General features: G+C 35.7%; 1 protein-coding gene across 1 annotated transcript in view; it reads left to right on the top strand.

Annotated features, from left to right (window-relative positions):
* The window catches only part of CCDC73 (coiled-coil domain containing 73), a 105520-nt gene that overhangs the window by 47001 nt on the left and 37104 nt on the right, over positions 1 to 21415 (top strand). Inside the window, exons 7-11 of the mRNA XM_060018646.2 lie at positions 1981 to 2116; positions 2359 to 2438; positions 15579 to 15710; positions 16224 to 16283; positions 17672 to 17773. Of these exons, the coding sequence (XP_059874629.1) occupies positions 1981 to 2116; positions 2359 to 2438; positions 15579 to 15710; positions 16224 to 16283; positions 17672 to 17773 (510 nt within the window). The remainder of the gene's footprint in view (positions 1 to 1980; positions 2117 to 2358; positions 2439 to 15578; positions 15711 to 16223; positions 16284 to 17671; positions 17774 to 21415) is intronic.

Here is a 21415-nt window from a genome sequence, read left to right as displayed (position 1 = left end):
AAAGGAGTATAATTCTCTAGAGAATTAAGTGGTATTTGAGAGGAACAGAATATGGGTCATTATTGTTCATTGTTTAGTTATTGATAATAGTGACTACCCAGGTAAGCATAAGATCTCAGGGGTAAGTGCACTTGTCAACTTGTTTGAATTTATAACTGCTGCATGCTTAATTCAAATGACTAAGTAGTGAATTTGAAAAGCCCATAGAGGTGCATGAGAAAAATTTAACTCATCTTTCATAACCATTGCCAGTGTACTTACCACTTTGCTTAAAATTGTTTAAAAAGATCTTTGAAAAAGTTAAGATTTTCACCAGATTTGCCAAGTTAATATAGTTAGGTACAACTTAAATTATGATGTGTGTTCCTTATTAATATTAGAGAGGGCTATTCTTAGTCCAAATAAAAATTAGGCTATTGAAGGCACTTTTATCATTTAAGGAATAGTAATAACAAAACATTATATTGTACTTGGTATGTGATAGGCTCTGTTCTTACTGCTCTGTAGGCATTAATTTGTCTTATCTTCACAACAACCCTATGAGGGAGATACTGGTATACTCTCTATTTTAAAGACAGGGTAGATAATTTTCCTGAGGTCACACAGCAACTAAATTACAGAGGCAAGATTTAAACATAGGCAGAATAGCTTTTGACCACTCTACTATACTGCCTGTACTTTGGTGTTAAGCAGTGCAAAATGGCTCTGGCTAACTTATGCAAAAGGAAATTTAGTGGAGACACTTGCAATCAATCAGAGAGTCAAGAATGGTTTTGAAAATGAACAGGGACTAGGTTAATTCCGGGGTTCGAGAAGCAGGATGTAGGAACCCAGGACGGAGGAGATCTCATATCAGTCTGGATAGGATCACCACTGAACTTCTTTAGCTTTATAGTCTTTTTTGCTCAAGATTCAAATTCCAAGAATGTAGAAATCAATTGGTTTATTTGGAGTAATATGCCCTATACTTGACTAGGGGAGAATAGGACCCCTGAATTTGGTCTACTAGATTGCAATGAAGAAGTATTTCAAGGAAATACTTGAAAATGTGTTACTTTTGGGTAAGGGAAATAGATGCTGTCCAGGCAAATGTAACAAATTGCCGCTGTCAGAACTCTATGAGACAACAGTTCATTCAGAAAGTAATTACTGAGTGCCTATTGATGGGCTACACTGTTCTTTGTTTATCCTCTCTCAGTAGAAACTGAAGTGTGTGGCAGAAATGAATGAAAGTTGTGAAATCAATGATTCTGCTAATGCCAGAATAAAAACTTTCAAAGAGTGTTATTGATTCTGTTAACATAATATTTCTTCTAAAAGTTTTAAGTCATTTTTCTAAGTATGGTAAAACAAGCTCCTTTAGCTGAAAGCAGTGAAGGCCCATATTATATTATATATAGGGTCTAATTTTTACCAACTGTGTCCCCTAGCTTAAGTAAACTTTCTGCTATACTATATTGTCTCCCTATCACTGATAGATATTCTCATTGTTCCAGTTTTTAATGCAGTGAGAAGGTGCTATATTCATTAATATTAATCTCAGAAAATTTATCTGAGTTTTGATAATGTACATTATGCCAGCATTTAGAGAAAAAAAATTGTTTCCTAAATTATCAGGAGTATTGCTTTAATAATATTCTCCTCACTTTGCTTAGTGCTGTACTGGACTAATCAACTTTTCGGTAAATAAAACAACCAATTGATTTTGAAAAAGAAATTAGTAACAAGGAAAATATAACCTTAAGTGACTATTTTGTTACAGGAAAAAAAAAATGCTTTAACTTTACCTAGATTTAGAACCTAACTAATATTTCCTCTCTAAGGTGTACTCAGAGAGTACTTTTTCATGACATACTTATGTTAATAACAACAGTTATTAAAAACAATAAATTGTTATGTATGTTTAATAAATATGTGTGTATATATATATGTATGTTTGTGTTATATATGTATAACATTTAAAATAACTCTTCAAAATAGGAACAAAAAGTCCAGTTACATTTTCTGGCTAAAGAAGATCATCAGAAGCAACTGAATGAAATTGAGAAATACTATGCTACAATAACAGGTCAATTTGGATTAGTAAAAGAGAATCATGAAAAGTTAGAGCAAAATGGTAGGTGCTATCTTACTTAAACTTAACATATTTAAGAGGAAATGTTTAAATGGACTTATTTATAATGAATAAATTGAACTTATCTGATACTGGTAATAGTAAATGGCAGTTTAATTAATATTATTAAATTCAGTAATAATTATATATATTGCATTGAGGCTATTTTCCTTGTCCATGTTAGTAATATTTCCTTAAAATGTACAATGAATATAATGTTTTCCTAAGTGTCTTTCATGTTACAGTACAAGAAGCAATACAGTTAAACAAAAGACTTTCAGCTTTAAATAAAAAACAAGAATCTGAAATACACAGTTTAAAGAAGGTATGATTGATATAGTTTATTGTATTATATAAAACTAGTTTTATGAAATAATACCAGAAAAGTTGGGTGGGTTTTTTTTGTATAAAGATAAATGAAATGTTTTAAATACAGATTTATAAACTTTGAGTTATGATTTCAATAAATGCAATGAATGAATTTGTTCTAACCCATTCAAAATATTGTTTCTTTGACTTGTGACCAGTGGCATGCATTTTTATGATGATATGAATAACCAATAAGCATTCACTATATGTTAATCTCATTAGCACCATTCATTCATTCATGCAACTTTTGAGCGGCTCTGTGTGCCAGGTACTATATGGCACTTAGGGTACAGGTATGAAGAAAATGAAACATGTTCCTGCTTCTTTGAGTTATAGTCCAATGGAGGAGTTACATATAAAACCATCACACAGATCAAATAAGTTAAAACTGTTATAAGTGATATGAAGAAAAAGTAGAGGATGTGATGACATTATCATAGGTGACTTCATTACATTGGGGGTAAAGTGGTGGGGGAGGGAAGAGGATGATGTTTCAGGCAAGGGAACAGCAAAAGCCTCGAGACAGGAAAGAGTTTAATGTATATGAGGAACAAGAAAAAGTCTGGTATGGCTGGAGCATTTTGAGTTAAGGAGTGCATTGGATATTTATTGGTAGCTTACTGAGCGTCAATATCCCCCTTCTCCTTTCTAAACTTATCCAGAGTTTTGTTTTGATGCCTCCAGCTTTAGAGAGGAGCCCTAAATTGGCACAAGGCCATAAACATATTTCATTACTCTAGCCACAGCCTTTGGCTTAGGAGTGGATAAATGACCTTACCCAGTGGTTATGAACCAGGAAGAAGGTAACTCCTACTGGGGCTGGCAGTCATCCTACAATCATGAGAAGCTAAAAAGGAGGAACTTGAAATGTGGATGCCAAATTGCTGTGATATAAAGAAACCTGTTCTTTCATGACACTTTTGAGTTCCTGAATGGACCAACCCTGCACTTGCCCTGCCTCTAGACTTTTCAGTTATGTGAGCCAGTAAATCCGCATTATTATTTAAGCCAGTTTCCTTAGGGCCAGCTTAATTTTCCATTATTTGCAACTAAAAATATCCCCACTGATAACAGGGGAGACCGGTATGAGAGCAAGGTGAAGTAGGCAAAGTCTTGTTCTTTCTACAGAGAATGACTTATTTCCTTTTCCTAATCTTTTCAAAGCCCCAACTGAAATAATACCACTTTGGACCACCTCCTTATCCCTGAGAGAATTAAGTACCTGTCTTTACTGACACTGAATAAATGCTTTGAAACAACATTTACTGAGTGTCACTTAAATATCTTTGATTTTCTAAAATTTGAATATGATATGCCTGGGTTTAATTTTTCAATTTTTATTTTTTTTGCGGTACGCGGGCCTCTGACTGCTGTGGCCTCTCCCGTTGCGGAGCACAGGCTCTGGACGCGCAGGCACAGCGGCCATGGCTCACGGGCCCAGCCATTCCGCGGCACGTGGGATCTTCCCGGACCGGGGCACAAACTCGCGTCCCCTGCATCGGCAGGCGGACTCTCAACCACTGCGCCACCAGGGAAGCCCCTGGGTTTAATTTTTTTAGTCACTTTTTCTTCTTGATGTTCTCTGAGCTTCTTGGATTGTGGTTTGGTGTCTGACATTAATTTGGGGAAAGTCTCAATCATCAGTGCTTCAAATATTGCTTCTTTTTCTTTCTTTCATCTCCTTCTGGTACTCACATTATGTATATGTTACAATTTGTATGTTACATTAGCTGACCCGCAGGTGATGGATAGTCTCTTATGCTTTTTCAGTCTTTACTCTTTGTTTTCAGTTTTGGAATTTCTATTGTCATATTCTCAAGCTCAGAGATTATTTACTCAGCCTTGTCCAGTCTACTATTGAGACCATCAAAGTCATTCTTCATTTCTGTTGCAGTGTTTTTGATCTGAAGCATTTCATTTTTATTCTTGTTTAGAATTTCCATCTCTCCATTTACATTATCCATCTATTCTCCCATGTTTTGTCTGTTTTTTCCATTAAAGCTTTTAGCATATTAATCATAGTTTTAAAAAATTTTGGGTCTGATAGTTTTAATATTCCTGCCGTATCTGACTCTGGTTCTGAGGCTTGTTCAGTCTCTTCAAATTGTGTCTTTTGCCTTTTAGTATGCCTTGTAATTTATTTGTTGGAAGGCAGACATGATATACTGGGTGAAAGAAACTGCAGTCAATAGGCGTATAGTAATGTAGTGGTAAGATAGGGGGATGGGTGCCCGATGATTAGATGAGCCTGTTGCCCCTGGACTGTGAATTTCACCAGTGCTTCTCAGTCCCTGCCCACCCACCCCATACGCACAAGGATGGTTGGAGGGGGATAGAGTTGGGTATTACCCTTCCCTCAGGTAGTTTAGACTCAGGTCAAATAGTTTCTCCTGAGGGCAGGACTTGTTGATAAGAAAAAAATGAGTTGGTGTATTTCAAAATGGTTACTTTTTCTCTCCTTTTCCTCCTGCTTTTAGCAGGAGGGAATTTTCTCTGATATTCACTATGAGAGGACCTGGAGGTAAAATTTCACAAAAGTTTGAGAACCCAATGACTGTGTCCTGCTGAATTTTTTAACTCTGAATTGTCCACTCTGAGCCTCTGGGAATTAGTCAATTACAGTTCAGTTTTTCCTACCCTGGCGTTGGTTCCTGTGGAGGTTTCTGTTTCTCTGTATTTACCTGTCCATCTCTCCAATTTTTGAGGCAGCAATTTGCTTTATGACCTCATTTGTCTAGCAGATGTAAGAGGAGTTGTTGATTTTCAGTTTGTTCAGCTTTTTACTTGTGGTGGGATCAAGTGGAAACTTCTAACTAAGCTCATTACATGCTGGACCAGAAACCAGAAGACCCTCTGTTTTTATATTTAACTATAATTTTACAAAAATTAAAAATTTATTAAGACAACTTATTATTTACAGAGACACAGGCTTAAGCTTTGAAGAGTGTTTGTGCTACCAGATGAATGACATATACTTTAATATGTAATTCAAGAAATCAGGAAATTTTACTACTTTATCTTTTAGTACCATTTCCAGGAAAGCAGGACCACAGGGGCTAAAGATTGACGTGACTTCTAAATGCTAAGCCAGAGTTCAAAGACCATTAATATTTGTAACTCTGTTATATCTAGGTCTTGTTCTTATAACTGCCAATAAATTGGTTTCAAATTCCTTGGACTCTCTCCTTATACCCGAGGGATCAGAAAGTAAGAGCATAGGGGTAGCCCAGTACAGAATATTAGAATGGTAATAAGTGTATGTCCCTAGCCCTTAAAAATCTTCTATCTAGCAAACTACCTAAAAGGATAGGTTGTTAAAAAATATTTATTTGTTTGGCTGCATCGGGTCTTAGTCGCAGTGTGTGGGATCTTTGTTGTGGCATGTGGGATCTTTCGTTGTGACGCGTGGGCTCTTTGTTGCGACGCACGGGCTTCTCTCTAATTGGCGTGCAGGCTCTCTAGTTGTGGTGTGCGTGCTCTAGAGCGCACAGGCTTAGTTGCCCCCTGGCATGTGGGATCTTAGTTCCCTGACCAGGGATCGAACCCACGTCCCCTGCATTGGAAGGTGGATTCTTAACCAGTGGACCACCAGGGAAGTCCCAAGAGGACAGTTTATATGTAAAGAATATTTCTTTTCAGTCACATTTAAGAATATTAGAGATGGCTCTTACGATATAAGGAGAAAAACCTGTAATTTGAAAATTTCGTCTGTCATTTCAAATCAGAATTGTTAAATGGACCATTCATTTTTATCAATATAAACTTTGAAAGCAAATATAAATAAATAATACTGACTGAGTAGTTGTGAATAAGCATATTTTCAGTGATATCTCTTTGGTTCATTTTTTGTTTAATATTGTTATCAGTGTCTTAAGTGGTTAGATCATTAATTTGATGATTGTATTAAAATAGTCATATGTGCTTTATTCAGTTAGTTTTTGCATTATTATGAAAATATTATACCTCATAAATTTCTCTATTAAATTATGGTTTTTTTCATTAAATAAGAACAAATGTTGCATTGTAATGTAATAGACTATTGTATTTCTAATGTATAGTTTAAGACTGACCTGTAGATGGAGATGAGGCTCATGTAAATCCATGGAGCATTTCCCTTGCTGGATTTTTGTGAAAGGAGTAAAGCATGTCTCTGTACACAAGTGGAATAGTGTTGCTCATGAGCACACTTGCCCCCTTTTCCCAGGTCTTGCAGCCTTGGCCAGGGCTGCCTAAATGTACTGAGGTGTCATGTGATGGTGGCCTCTGTCTCTATAGAAAGCATTAAGTCAGTAATCATGCTGCTAAATAGTTCTTGGAAGAGAGATTGTAGAGAAGGGTAAGGTGAGAGAATGTCACTACCCTTGAGAGTTCCAAGTTCGAGAAGCTGAAAGGGTAAGAATTTACAAATATATTTTAACAGATAGTTTTTAATATTTCAGACATACTAGGTACAATAATTTTGTAGTTTTTAGTGTAGCCTTAATTTTTAACTTTAAGAAAAGTGTTTTCTGTTTTGATTTTCTTTTTCAGAGGCTAATTGAGCCTACTAACATTGTTTTCCATTACTCAGTTAACACTTTTAATCATTAATTTTTCCAAAGATAACTTTTATTTTTCTTTTATGCTGTTCTTTGATTATGTCCAGGACAGTTAAGTTACTGGTTTGTGATAAGATGGAATTCTTTTTTTTTTTTTCTTTTTCCTTTTGTGGAACAAAGTTAAACAGACCAAACTTACTTGTTAGATAAAACTAAGTATTACAGTTCTGAATGCTGGGTTCACCATTATGGCAATCATGAAGAATTCCTGATACTATCTGTGAGCAGCATTCATAACCTCTGCTATTTGTCTGAGTAAACGTCAGAGGACTCAAGGAGATAGTGATATTTAACAGACTACCTCATACCAGAAGAGGAGGGGTAAAGGAGAAAAGGGCTTGATATTTATGACTCTAGGAACTATAAGTTGTAATTTAATGAGATCAAAGCATGTGCTGCATGCTTATTTGCTGCACTAACAGCTTTGAATAAAATGGTTAGAAAACAGACAATGTACTAAAAGTTCAGGATATTTAAAAGCTATAAGAGCTATAAAATCAAAAACATACTTTCAGTCGAAAATCATTTTGTGAAGGTCTCTGCTTTTAATTTAATATGCTATTAAGATTACATAATTAATATATAAAAGAAAAAGACATAAGAAAAGATTAGTTTTTACTTTTGTCAGCCACATACTGGGTTTTTGCCCCTTGCCACTCCCTTCCCACTTCCCTGTTGTTTTATAACAGTTATTGTAATAGGAATTGATGTATTTTAGAGTATCTTCTGTAAAACTTAGCTGATTACAACAGCTCCATGCTTTCAGTTGTGGAAAAATGTATTGACAGAAAGACATAAGACATTTGTTGCACTTTGTAACCTAGACAGAAGAAAAACTTTTAGAAAACCAATCCTTTTTTTTAATTCAGAGAATTGTAAGCTACTTTAAGTTTTAGCCATATACCTCAGTTTAATTATATTTTTATCAATAAGACATTGTATCTTAGGGGTGAATCTAGAACAGAACACTAATTTAAAACAAGCCATCTAATTAATTTCTAAGTTGTTTACTTTATGCAGGTGTATCTTGCTCCAGGAAAACCCAATATAAAAAAATTTTAAATTCAGAAAAATTGTTGGAAGTTTTCTTTTAAAAATTACCATTTTAGTGCACAAAAAAGCAGCTTGAAAGCAAGGTTTTAGAACACCATGTGCAAAGCAAAGAAAGATGTACATTATTTTAAACCTAATATCATTGGTGTCTTTTAAAAAAATCAGTTCAGCATAAAAGAATTTTTATTACTCAGGTGGTGTTTGACTAAATAACAAGTAACAACATAAGTATTAGTCAAACATCCTGAAAATCTGAGTTGAGATTAAAACTTTGAGATACTCTAACAGATATTTTTCCTTTGAACTAATCTCTTTTAAATTTTTAAAAACTTAAATTAATTGCTGAAATGACTGTCTTTAGTTTTGTATCCTTCAGTATGCATAGTCAATTTAACTATCATCCTGTTTTTGAATGTTTATCCAGGGTAGATACAATAAGATCAATAAATTCTTTTATTCAGGAAGTTTGTTGAGTCAATGACCATATGGCTTATGAACTAGAATGTTTTATTATATTGTCTTATGTCTGTAGTTGTTTTGTAGAATATTCTTGGATCTGAATTTGTAATGCAGAATTAACCCATTTTAATCTCACAAGTTTAGGGTTGTTGATTAAGACAGTCAAGGTTCTAGCTCCAAAATATGCTGTTCTTTTATTTATTTATTTATTTTTTGCTGTTCTTTTAAAGTTAGCATGATGTTAGTGACTCACCACCTACTAAGCTTTATTTTTTATTATCGGTAAGAAAATTTTAGTGGTCTGTTCACATTTAAATGAGAAGCATCTATTTATAACATGGTGGTCTACACGGTTGTGGTTGTTACCTTGATCAGAGGGAGCCATCTCGTTCAATCAGTGATTAAACCCCCAGCACTGTACTTTCCTATATGCTATACAATATACTGAGCACTATACTACGCCTACCACTTTCTATACAATTTTACAAATTGACTGAACTATCGTGTCATTAACAATAGTCTTATTTGGCTGACATTGACTGCTGTCACCAAGTATTTTTATTGCCATTTGCTTTATCCTGAGTAAATCAACTTTGATTTCATCAAACCTTATTTTAGGCAAAAGTGTCACATTTTTTAAATATCATGTTCATCACTCTTTTCTTCTTATGTTCATTAAAATTTTTAGTTCTTCTTAGATCCCTGACTGTATTACGTTCTATGGGATAAGTATGAAATGTGGTTCTTTTCCTTGAGATGTTCATAGTCTACAAAAAAACTCTTATTGTAATCAGTTATGAAATAATGAATAATGAATCTTAATTCTTTAAATAAAGAATACTTATTCATAACACCATTAGGACTTCAGACCACTTTATTCTAAAAGTAGAGAAAATAATCATAGAATCCCTTGAATTCACCTTAGTAGTAATAACAGGTAACAGTGCCTAGAACATAGTAGATGCTCAACAAATACTTGTTGCATAGATTATTACATGCCAGGCACTTTGTTAGTTTTTTAAAAAATTATATCTCCATTTTACAGATGAGGAGCTTGAGGCAGAATGCATTTAAGTAAGTTACCTAAAGTTACACAACAAGGAAAATAGAGTGAGGTTTGGAACCCAAACAAATTTGGCTCCAGAACCTGTGATCTTAACCATTCTACTGGTAACGGTAACAGTATAAGCAATTCATCTGTGTAAGTTTCTTCTTTGCTTCGTTCACCATTAGAAAGCATATGTTTATTAAAAGGGGAAGTTGCTAATATTCATCCTCCTAAACTACTAGGTCCCCATAGACCTTGACTCTGCGTATCTAGACTAGTATTTCCATTACCTTGAAACTCATCATTAAATACCACTTCCTTTGGGCTCTGTCATTCAGCCCTTCTCCTTCTCCAACCAGAGCATCCTTTTCTATCACCTGTACCATTTACACACCCCACTCTGGTCTTAGATTGACCTCTAGTCTTTTAGTCTCCATTACTTCACCCAGTCCATTGGCCTAATTCTGCCTACACATAATTCCCTGCATAATATTTCTCATTTATTCTGTTTATTTTAACTCATACTTTACCTTTTTTCTCTAAAACTAAACCTTTCAACTATAGTCATCCAAAGGAGGTACATGACTTAGATCACACTAGTGTTGCTTTTCTCCTTATATTCTCATTTGCAATATGGATTTAATGATATCTGCCTTTCCTGTTTTATATATGTGTAACAAATATAAAATAATATGTGGAAAAGCACTTCAGAAAGTTTAACATGCATAGAAATTTATGGGATTATTGTTACTTGCAAGTGAAATTAGGTTAAAATTAAGGCACATTTTGATGGTGCAGTTTTTCTGCACCATAACTATAGGTGGGTTATATGCATAGGCTTTCAAGACAACTAAAATATTGCCTCATCTGATAAATTTTTTATCAGATAAGAAAGTCTGAAATTTCTTCCAACTCATTAATTGCTTTTTCCCCCTTCATGCTTGAATTATATTCTGTTTTTACAATGACTAGTTCTCTCCCAACTATTTGTCTTCTTCAGATCTTCTCTAAATTTCATGGAATCATAAGGATCATCTGATCTACTGGTTTTTATCTTTCTTTGAGTTGTAGAACCTTCTGTTAAAGTTGTGGAAACTCAGTATTAAAACAAAGCAGAGCTACTTGTGCTTGAAGGGAGAGTTTTAGGAACACTGGAGCCATGCAAGTTGGCTCTTTCTTCTCTATCAGCAGCTGTGGAGGGGCTCCATGGAACCGCTAGGACTTCTCAGAGCACAATTTAAAAACCGTTAACTGGATCCAACAGTTAGTTGAATTATTCAGAGTCAAGCATCTTGTAAAAAAGTCTCCATTTATCCTCACTTTGTACTGTGTACTGTTTGTAGTCAGTAATATTCTAAACAACCTATAAACTTTATAATGTTAGTTGAAATTGTTCATGTAGTGGATATTGTGATAATTCCTCAACATCTAGTGCACCTCATATGATCAGTCGGTCTCTAAGCCAATTAATATCATCTCCATTCCTTATGCCAGTATTTGGTTCAGGAATGAGCATGTGATCTAATTCTGGCTAGCAGGAGGTGGTTCAAAGAAAAATTCTCTTACTCTTTAGTAAGAGTTCCAGGAAGAGACAGTTGCTGTGGAATACCTAAATTACCTCTTGCTGCAGAATATATTTCATTATTATTTAATGGTTTAATTATGGTTTTCTGATAGTTATAACCAAAGCATCCTAACTTATACTGACAATTCATGCTTTTCATTACAGAATATTGTATTTTGTACAAAATCATGTTTAAAATATAAAATGTATTAATTTTGAACATCTGTGTGATAGTTCACTTTTTAAGGGTCTTTGGGTACAAATAAATTCCTCCGGTTCCCAGATTATCTTTTTTTTTCTGATTCCTCCAAAGCTGTATCATAATGTCTCTTTCTTTTCTTCATATTCTTTATTCAATTAGCTCATCCTCCTTAATTCCATCATTCACTTCATATAGATGACTTCATATCTATATTTCTAGCCTCGCATTTCTTTCAATCTCCCGTTCTGTATTTTCAACTGCCTGCAGGTCATCGCCTTTTATGACTTACTGTAACTTCAGGGTCACCCATTGGATGGATTCTTTATTCTCCCCATGCTTCCTCCTCCTGCTGCCAAAAAAAAAAAAAAAAAAAAAAATCATGCAACTCTCCTTTCAAAGGAAACCATCTTGCTGCCTATGAAGGTGAACCATCACTGATACCTTGAAACTTCATTTGAGGGAATTCATATGTAACCTTTTATAATTTGAAAAATAATAAATGAATGATTTTTTTTAGAACAGTAACAGCCTATGGCTTAGGCTTTGTGATTTGTGCTTTTTGGCTTTCTTAAGAGTGAATCTCAGAATATTGTCCCTCTCTTATTTCTTGTCTTTAATAGATTTTTCATCTATTTCATCAGTAAAGTAGATTTTTCGTTTCCTTTCCATTTTCATGCATTTCTGTTTCACATTTCATGGTCTCTTATTTCTTCTAGCTTCATCTAAACGCTTTGAAATCATCTTTTTTCCTTCATTTCCTTTGTCTATTCAATTATATCTTCCTTTAGAATGTCTCATATTTTTCATTATCCATTTCTCAGTGGTATAGACATTCATCATCTCATGCCTGGATTAATAAAATAGCCTCGTAGCCAGTGTTCTATTCTCCAGTTGTGGTTTTTTTTTTTTTTTTTTTTTGGGCGGGGGATGGTATGCGGGTCTCTCACTGTTGTGGCCTCTCCCGTTGCGGAGCACAGGCTCCAGATGCGCAGGCTCAGCGGCCATGGCTCACGGGCCCAGCCGCTCTGCGGCATGTGGGATCCTCCCGGACCGGGGCATGAACCCGCGTCCCCTGCATCGGCAGGCGGACTCTCAACCACTGCGCCACCAGGGAGGCCCTATTCTCCAGTTTTGATTCACTCTTTTTGCTAGACTAACTTTACTAAGTTACTAGTTTAATATTCTTGCTTCTACGTGCCTGACACATGCTAGATACTTAGCATATGTAGAAGGAATGATAAATTGAATAGTTCTCCTTTGTCTACCAAATCAAGTCCAAAATTTTTTTTCCAGCTTTATTGAGATATAATTGACATATAACACTGTTTAAGCTTAAGGTGTACAACATGTTGATTTAGTCCCAAACTTTTAAAATTGGCTTTCCAGAACTTCCATGGTCTGGTCCCATTTTACATCTTCAACATTGTTTCCTACTACTTCCTAATAAGCATCTTCCATTCTGTTTAATCCAAAATCTTTGTTGCCATTATCATAATTCTTAATTTTCCCTTTTTACCTTTTCTCTCCTCCATATTCCCTGCCCCAACTTGAAATGCCTTCGCTCAGCTTACTTGTATTAAACAGGATTGAGGCAGGAAACAGATGGTACATTGGTATGGGAAATTGAGAAAAGTTTGATGAAAGAGCTATTTACAGAGTTGTAGGCAGAGTTAAGGGAAACCAGCAAGGGATAGAAGCTAGATCTGATGGTGGCAAGGGAAGGAAGCAGCTGCTGGAACCTGGAGGGAGCTATAGGTAAAGCTGTAGAAGAAAGCTACAGTTCAGAAGCTGTGACCTTTGGTAAAGGTACAGAGCTATTGCCAATTTGTTGTCATGTAGGGAGGGAGCTGGGCAAACACCTCCATCTCTCTATCTTCCCAGCATACTGATTTACTGATGCCTCCCAGAGATTGAACCCCACAAGCCAGAGAGAAGGGAGCTTGCTTGCTGTATCCACAGATGCCACACAGGCCACAGAGAAAGTAGAGGGTGAATCAGGAGCGACAAATGAAAGATATCCAGTATACTACTCATTCTTCAAGGCCTACCTCCTTCATTAAAACTTCTTTCATTATTCAGCACATGCTGATTGTTCTCTTTGTACATTATTTTGTCTGCCCGCTTTTCTGAAAATAAAGCCGTATCTCTTAACCCACGCGGTTACTTTAGCAGTCATTTTATGTAGTGCACATATCTAAAGGGAATATGTGAACTAAGACCAATGAATCCATTCTCCTGGATTTTGGACTAGGGGGTAAAAGGTAATCAATCAGGCAAGTTTCCCTCTAGGTGGCTGAGGTTATAACATGTAGAACTGTGGAGGTATTGACAGCCCTGTCTTCTGCTGTTCCTTTTTCAGCTTCCTTGATACCACATTCTCTTGGTTTTCTTCCTGCCTCAATTGACCGTATTTCTCAGCCTTCTGTATTAACAGCTTCTTTAATCCATGAATCTTGGAGTTCTTTAAGACTCAGTCATTTGTCATCATCTTTCCTCTAACTAGTAACTAAATGACTGCACCTGTTTCCATAGTTTTACATACTATTTGAAAACTGATACATGAGAAATATGTGTTTATTGTAGAAAAAAAGAGAAAACACCTAACAGCAAAATGAAGAAAATAAAAATTTCCTGTAATCTCACCACACTAATTAACCAACTTCGGTACTTAAATACAACCTTTTAAAAATTGAAGTATATTAATCAAGATTCTTAATTGTAAGATGATTTTTTTTAGCAAAGGAATTTGGATGTTGGTCATCTCAGACTTGGAAAATTGTCAGAAACAAGAGAAGGTATATAACCAACTTCCACTACTAAGTTGTTGTACACTGCAGCTTGTACCATCACTGTTGACCGTAGTAGATACTGCTACTGCTACAGCAGTATCACTGTTATCCATGGAAGGTTGAAGTAACTAGCATAGCCCCTGCTATCTACCAACAGAAAGGTTTGCAACAGTTCTTGTTCTTATGTTACTAGTTCCTGATCCAATATCCAAGACAAGTGCTTCTGATTATCAGAGCCTGGTGTCATGCTTATAAAAGTAGTATTTGGCATTTCCGGCTTCTCTAGTGGGCCTTCAAAATTCAAAGGGAGTTCAGGTGCTGTGTAATCAAGAATGTGAAAATCAGATCCTTGAGTATTTAATATACAATATACACAGAACAGCAGTACAATAAAGTACACACCATTCAGAAGTTGGTGTTTCGGGATTTAAATGTGTTTGGATGTATCTGTTAAACTCAGTGGATGTATAACTTCACAGTGAAGACTTCTTTTGTATCCCCTTCAAGTCTATCCTCTACAATGATGCCAGAGTTATTTTTCTAAAATGCAAATCTTGTTATGTCATTCTCTTATTCAAAATCCTTCAGTGGTTAATTCCTCATTGTCTATAGGATAAAATTAAAACTCTTTAGCTTGGCCTACAAATCTTTCAGTATTTGAATTTTGCCAAATTTCTAGTCACAACTACCAGTACTCTACTCCTCCCCCTTACCCATAACATATTAGCTCCAGCCATATCATATTAGTTCTGTTTCCCTGAAAAATATACTCTTTCATGTTTCTGTACTTTCTGAAACTTTTTGCCTGGAATATCTACTCATTTTTTTGTCCTCTTCATAAATTTATCTTCAAAGACTCAGTTCAAATACCACTTTCCTGTATAATGCCTCCTTGATGCCCTCAACCAAACTGTTTCATTCTTTATACTTCTATACATTCCTTCCTGTATTATAGCACTCATCACGTTATAATTATTTCTTACATAAATTTTTCTTATTAGCTGCTGATAACTTGGGAATTGATAATCTTTTATATCATGTTTTTATCTTAAAGGATTTTTGTTGAATAAGTCATCAGTGAAAACACCCTGCTTCTGGTTGGTTAGTTCATTTAGTTAGTGTATTCTTTTTAAGAACAAAGATCATGCATTCTATCTTTGTGTCATTGCGTTTGCCTATTCCATAACTACAAATAGCATTGGCTAATTATCTTGCAAGGAAACTAGGGAAAAAGGACCTTGATGGGCAAGTAGTAGTATCTTAATATATGAAATATAGTAAATTATAGTGATAGGTTTAAAATGAACTTTAAAACTGTCAGAAAAGTGCCTTGCTTTGATGAAACATGTGTACTGAATTCTGTTTGATGTTTCTTATGTTAAGGAACTTAAAAAAGTAACCTCAGACTTGATAAAGACCAAGGTCACATGTCAACAATATAAGATGGGAGAAGAAAACATCAATTTAACAATTAAAGAACAAAAATTTCAAGAACTTCAAGAAAGACTCAAAATGGTATTTAATTAAATATATTCATGTTTATAAAATGAACATTTTTGTAAAATTTATGAGATATATAAACAATAAGAGGATTATAATACAAAAACGTTCCTTTTTTGTAGAGTTAATATACATAGTAAAAAAGATTTTACAAATTTTTAAAAAACTGCTAGATAATTTTTGGCATTATCAACAGAACTTTAAGATAATAAAATTTAGCTATAACCACTTTATTTTCACTTTAATATGGTATCAGGTAATCTTCTGGTATAATGGTATCCTCAGGAAAGCTTTTGGAGATGAGAAATTCTGTAGTTTCTAACATTAATGTTTATAAGTTTGCACCAGCCTGTACTGGGTATCTAACACCATCTTCAGTTCACTAGAGTCACTGCTTCAACAGTAATCAAACATTGGTTCTCTGGAGTAATAATAGGTCATCACACTCCCAAATTTGTTAAGCACTGAATTGAATGTACAATTTGCTGAATTTTGTATCATAACTTTAAAATTATTCACATTTTTTAGGAATTGGAATTAAATAAGAAGATTAATGAAGAGATTACCCATATTCAAGAAGAAAAACAGGCAAGCAATCATAAGATAATTTGGAAGCCAGTAAATATTTTAAAAACCAAATACAATGTGGGAAATAAACTAAGTTAAGTAACAAGTGGAATCATGCCTAGGTCAATTCCTACCACATAGTAAGCACCCAGTTGGTGTGTATTGAATGGATACATGTGTACCTCTTTTAACCAGGTCTCACCTATACTCCCATTAAAAAATAAATCAGAGGAGAAATGGAGAGATGTTCATCAAAAGATACAAACTTCCAGTTGTAAGATGAGTTAGTTCTGGGGATGGAATGTATAGCATGATGACTTTAGTTAACAATACTGTATCATATATTTGAGAGTTGCTAAGAGAGTAGATTTTTTTTTTTATGAGACTCCGAAGACATATTATTTTAAAAGGATTTAGTTAGTTGAAGGGTAGTCGAGTTACAATTTTATATTAGTTTCAAGTATACAACATAGTGATTCAAAATTGTTATAGATTATACTCCATTTAAAGTTATAAAATATTGACTATATTCCCTGTGCTGTACAATATATCCTTGTAGCTTATTTATTTTATACAGAGAGTCTTAAATGTTCTCACCACATACAAAAAACTTGGTGATTATGTGTGGTGATAGAGATTTTAACCTTATCGTGTTAATCATATCACAATAAATATGTGTATCAGATCATCACGTTGTACACCATAAGCTTACATGTTATATGGCAATTATATCTCAATAAAGCTGGAAAAAAGATTACATTAAAATATTTTATAAATAAATAAAATAAAAAGAATAAAAATAAATTAGTTTTTTTCCTTAGTTTGGACCACTGGCAGATAATTATTGAAATGTATGTATGCTTAGAGCATGCATTTACAGGACATTTTACTCTCATTTGCATTTATTTGATATTTATACTTATTCTATTCTAAAAAAAATATGTGAAAGAAAATTTCTCTTGTTTCTTTTTTTCCTCTTCTGCTTTTCCTCTGTTTGATTCTGAATGCATGCCATGCCATCCTAGCCCACCAGCAGTGATATATCTTAGTAGTGATAATATTTACCATTTGGGGAAAAAACCAACAGAAGTTTTAGTTTTGAATGCTTTACATTTTTCAGTAATGTCACAGAATTTGTGGTCCATTTCAAAAACTTTGTTAATTATTTGAGGAACTCTTAGAAATAATACTTTGTAAGAAATCATGTAATACAAATTATGTTAAATATTAAATTAATAAAATATACCATTAGTTAATTTCAGTATATTGTTTATTATGGCATTGAAATTAAACTGTAAAGATAATAAGTTAAGAAACTAGAAAAATATATTTTTAAGAATGAGTTTAGAAACATACCTACTGCCTTAAAACTTTATCAATTAATATGTCATATTTATACTTTTTTATAGGGCATCATCATTTCTTTCCAACAATTGCAGCAGTTACTTCAGCAACAGACTCAAGCTAATACTAAAATGGAAGAAGAATTGAAGGTACTAAAAGAAAATAATCAGGATATATATACATATCCTGATTTTATATATATATATATATATATATATATATAAAAGTATATTTTCATCTAATGAGTTTTACCTGTTTAGTTGCATTCGTCTGTCCAACTTTATCTGAGATCATTTTGAATTTTAAGGGTAAAATATTGGTCTCCTTCATCAGCTTGTTATCAATGTCCAAAATAATGAGCATTTATTTTATTTTATTTATTTATTTTTCCCCAGCATTTTTAATGAAAATTTTTGAACATACAGGAAAGTTGAATTGTATCATAAACAATCATATACCTACCGCCTAGATTCTACAATTAATATTTTACCTATTTGCTTTATCATATGTTTCTCCACCCCTTTTTTATAATATGCATTTCAAAGTAAATTGCAGTCATCTGTACACTTCACCCTTAACATATTACATCATGAGCATCATTAAATAGAGTTCAGTACTTGACAGATCTTTTGTTTGCTTTTTGAGGTAAAATTTATGAGCATGTTTTATTTTAACATTTAAGTTGCTAGTTAAATGTTCAATTTTATCAAGTAACTGATTTGTAGCAGATTGGATGGGTTTGTGTTTTTTTTTTCTGTGTCTTAGAATTGTGGCCAAGATCCAAAACTGAAAATAAAAGGTGACAAGTGTCAGCACATTCTAGGAGAGGAATCTGTGACCTCACAGAAATGGAGCGGGGTGGGGGGGTGGAAGCTCCCTCTTCACAGGAACATGATAGAACTGGCCCTATTACCATAGCAATCACCCCATCATCCTCTTCCCAGTATATATACGAAAATGATTGTGGAGGAGAAGTTATGGCCACTGATGTTTTGGGAGTGCAGGTTCATTAAGAGAGATTTTTCTCTTACATCCCTAATAGAGAGAGATGCATTTCCCCTCATGAATCTAAGTGAAAGAGTCTACAGGAAAATCGTGTAAAAATTGGGGTACAAAAAGGGGAAACTGCCATCTTGTTTTTTAGATGGATGTTTGAGATGCTGTCGAAACCTGAAGGTCCACTGTGGTGTTGCCAGTAAAATGTGATAAGTTCACGTGGGAGAACTTGGCATATGTTTCTTGAAGTTTTGAAGTGTATACCAAGAACATGTAGACTGATGCCCAGTGCTAGTCTAGAAATTTCAAGGAGGAAAGTTTTTGGAGTAATCTGTTCTAGTGGAGCTTGAAGTGTATATTATGCTTGTTCTAATGCTATATGGCCCTGGAAGCATGCAAAATTGAGAATATGGTGGTTCCTTGGCTCTATGTGAAGGCACGTGGAGGTTAGTGGAAGAGCAGGAACTGCCAAGTGATGGGATGTTCAACTCAAGAGAAGGCGTTGGGGACATGTTCCACTGGGGTGGCCAGTGGAAAATATTTGTGCGCCCCTGAAGGGATTCTTGGTAATGAAGGGTGGAGCTGAGCATTTCCCAGGAAAAGTACATTCACCTCCCACAAAAAGACTACTCTCAGCAGAGGCCTGGGCCAGCTTCATGGGAATGTAACCAGTACAGTTGCATAAAGCCCAGAGGAGCCTTGAGTTCAGGTTTAATATTCTGTGGTCACTATCTTAACATTTTTTTAAAATTAATTAATTTATTTTTGGCTGTGTTGGGTCTTCATTTCTGTGCGAGGGCTTTCTCTAGTTGCGGCGAGCAGGGGCCACTCTTCATCGCGGTGCGCGGGCCTGTCACTGTCGCGGCCTCTCTTGTTGCGGAGCACAAGCTCCAGACGCGCAGGCTCACTAGTTGTGGCTCACAGGCCTAGTTGCTCTGTGGCAAGTGAGATCTTCCCAGACTAGGGCTCGAACCCATGTCCCCAGCATTGGCAGGCAGATTCTCAACCACTGCGCCACCAGGGAAGCCCCGTCTTAACATTTTTTAAAAATTTTATTTATTTATTTAATTTATTTTTGGCTGCGTTGGGTCTTCGTTGCTGTGCGCAGGCTTTCTCTAGTTGCGGCGAGCAGGGGCTACTCTTCATTGCGGTGCACCGGCTTCTCATTGTAGTGGCTTCTCTTGTTGCAGAGCACGGGCTCTAGGCATGGGCTACAGTAGTTGTGGCTCGTGGGCTCTAGAGCGCAGGCTCAGTAGTTGTGGCCCACAGGCTTAGTTGCTCCACAGCATGTGGGATCTTCCTGGACCCAGGCTCAAACCCATGTCCCCTGCATCAGCAGGCAGATTCTTAACCACTGTGCCACCAGGGAAGCCCCATTTTTAATTTTTATATTTGAATATATGTTTTGTAAATTAAGTCTGATGAGAAAATGGAGCATGCACTGGGGCTTGAAGCCTCAGCTCCAGCGTTCTCCTGCCCCCTACTGCCTACCAGGAACCATTCTTGGCTTCTGGCTCTTCTACCCTTTGGTGCCCTCAGCCCGGCACAGCCTTAGCCTCCCTGCTCCTGTCTTGCCACTGCTGTGAGTCGACTGGGTCACATTGGTGGGTAGAGGCTTGTGTTCTCTTGTTGCCCTTTAACACAGGTGGAGGCCTAGATGTAGCAGGGAGGGTCTGAGCTGAGTACATGTGCCCTGAAGCATCCTCTGTCCCAGGTTGGCAATGCCCCGGCACATTAGGTAGGTGCCTTGGCAGGGAGTGAGTCACCAGTCCAGGTACTGAGTTGCATCCCTGCCTGGCAGTTGCAGTCCTTTAGAGGTTACCCACCTACCATAGGTTGAGGCAGAGGAACCATGGGATGGAGAGACTGACTTCACCAACTTCAGCCAGGACATAATACATAGGTCTAGCAGCTTGCAGGAGGTAGAACCCAGTGCTGAGTCGTGTGGTGAGGCCCTGAGGCATCTGTGAGGGTCTGCCTTTGGCCTGTGAATATCCCAGGGGACCATAGCATTAAGTAGAAAATAAAAAACACCATGGTAGGTGGAAAGGAAGGAAAAAAGAGAGGGGGAGAGAGAGAAAGAGAGAAGGAGGGAGGAACCACAAAGAAAATAAAAAGTTTTATATCTAAGTGTCTTTAATTTCTGGCACCTGGCCCCAGAAATTATGCTGAGTCCATCATCATTGAATGAAACCAAACTTAACCTGAACAATGAAACACTTATCTTCTTACCATTGATGTTCTATGACTAGTCATGTAAAGAGAGGTTTGCCTTCCTCTTTTCTTTTGCCTGCCCCCAGTACTAGGGAGAGGGAAAACGTATACTAGAGCCAAATCTCTCCCTTCTTTTAACGCTTTCATCTACTCCAATAAAAGATTAGTTTAAAAAAATTTCTCTTAAAGTCCAGTTATCAGCAAGTATCTCCCCCCCTCACCTCTTCTACCCACCCTATAGATGCATAACTGGGACTGTTTCTCTAAGGTGTTGAACCTTCTCTCAAGAAACATATGATATAATTTATCCAAATTGTTGATGAGTAACAGTTATCAGGATTGTCTGATAATTTTCAATCCATTTAAAGGAGTTGATGCGTAGATTTTTAGGATGATCAAAATGTTAGAGATTAGCCAGTCCAACCATTTCATTTTGTGATGAAATAGAGATCCACTAAATGTAAGCAGTGTACTTCAAGACCCTATAATTAGTGGCAAAACCAGAATTAAATCTTTGTCTTGATTCTACTTCAGCACTATTTCTACAACATTACATTGTTAAGATATTTTTTCCTAGATCTGTGAGAACTGCCATTCTT

This window comes from Delphinus delphis, chromosome 8, assembly GCF_949987515.2.
Source record: "Delphinus delphis chromosome 8, mDelDel1.2, whole genome shotgun sequence".
Taxonomy (NCBI): Eukaryota; Metazoa; Chordata; class Mammalia; order Artiodactyla; family Delphinidae; genus Delphinus; species Delphinus delphis.
Note: the sequence above shows the minus strand (reverse complement) of the source record. Positions and strands in the feature narration are given on the sequence as shown.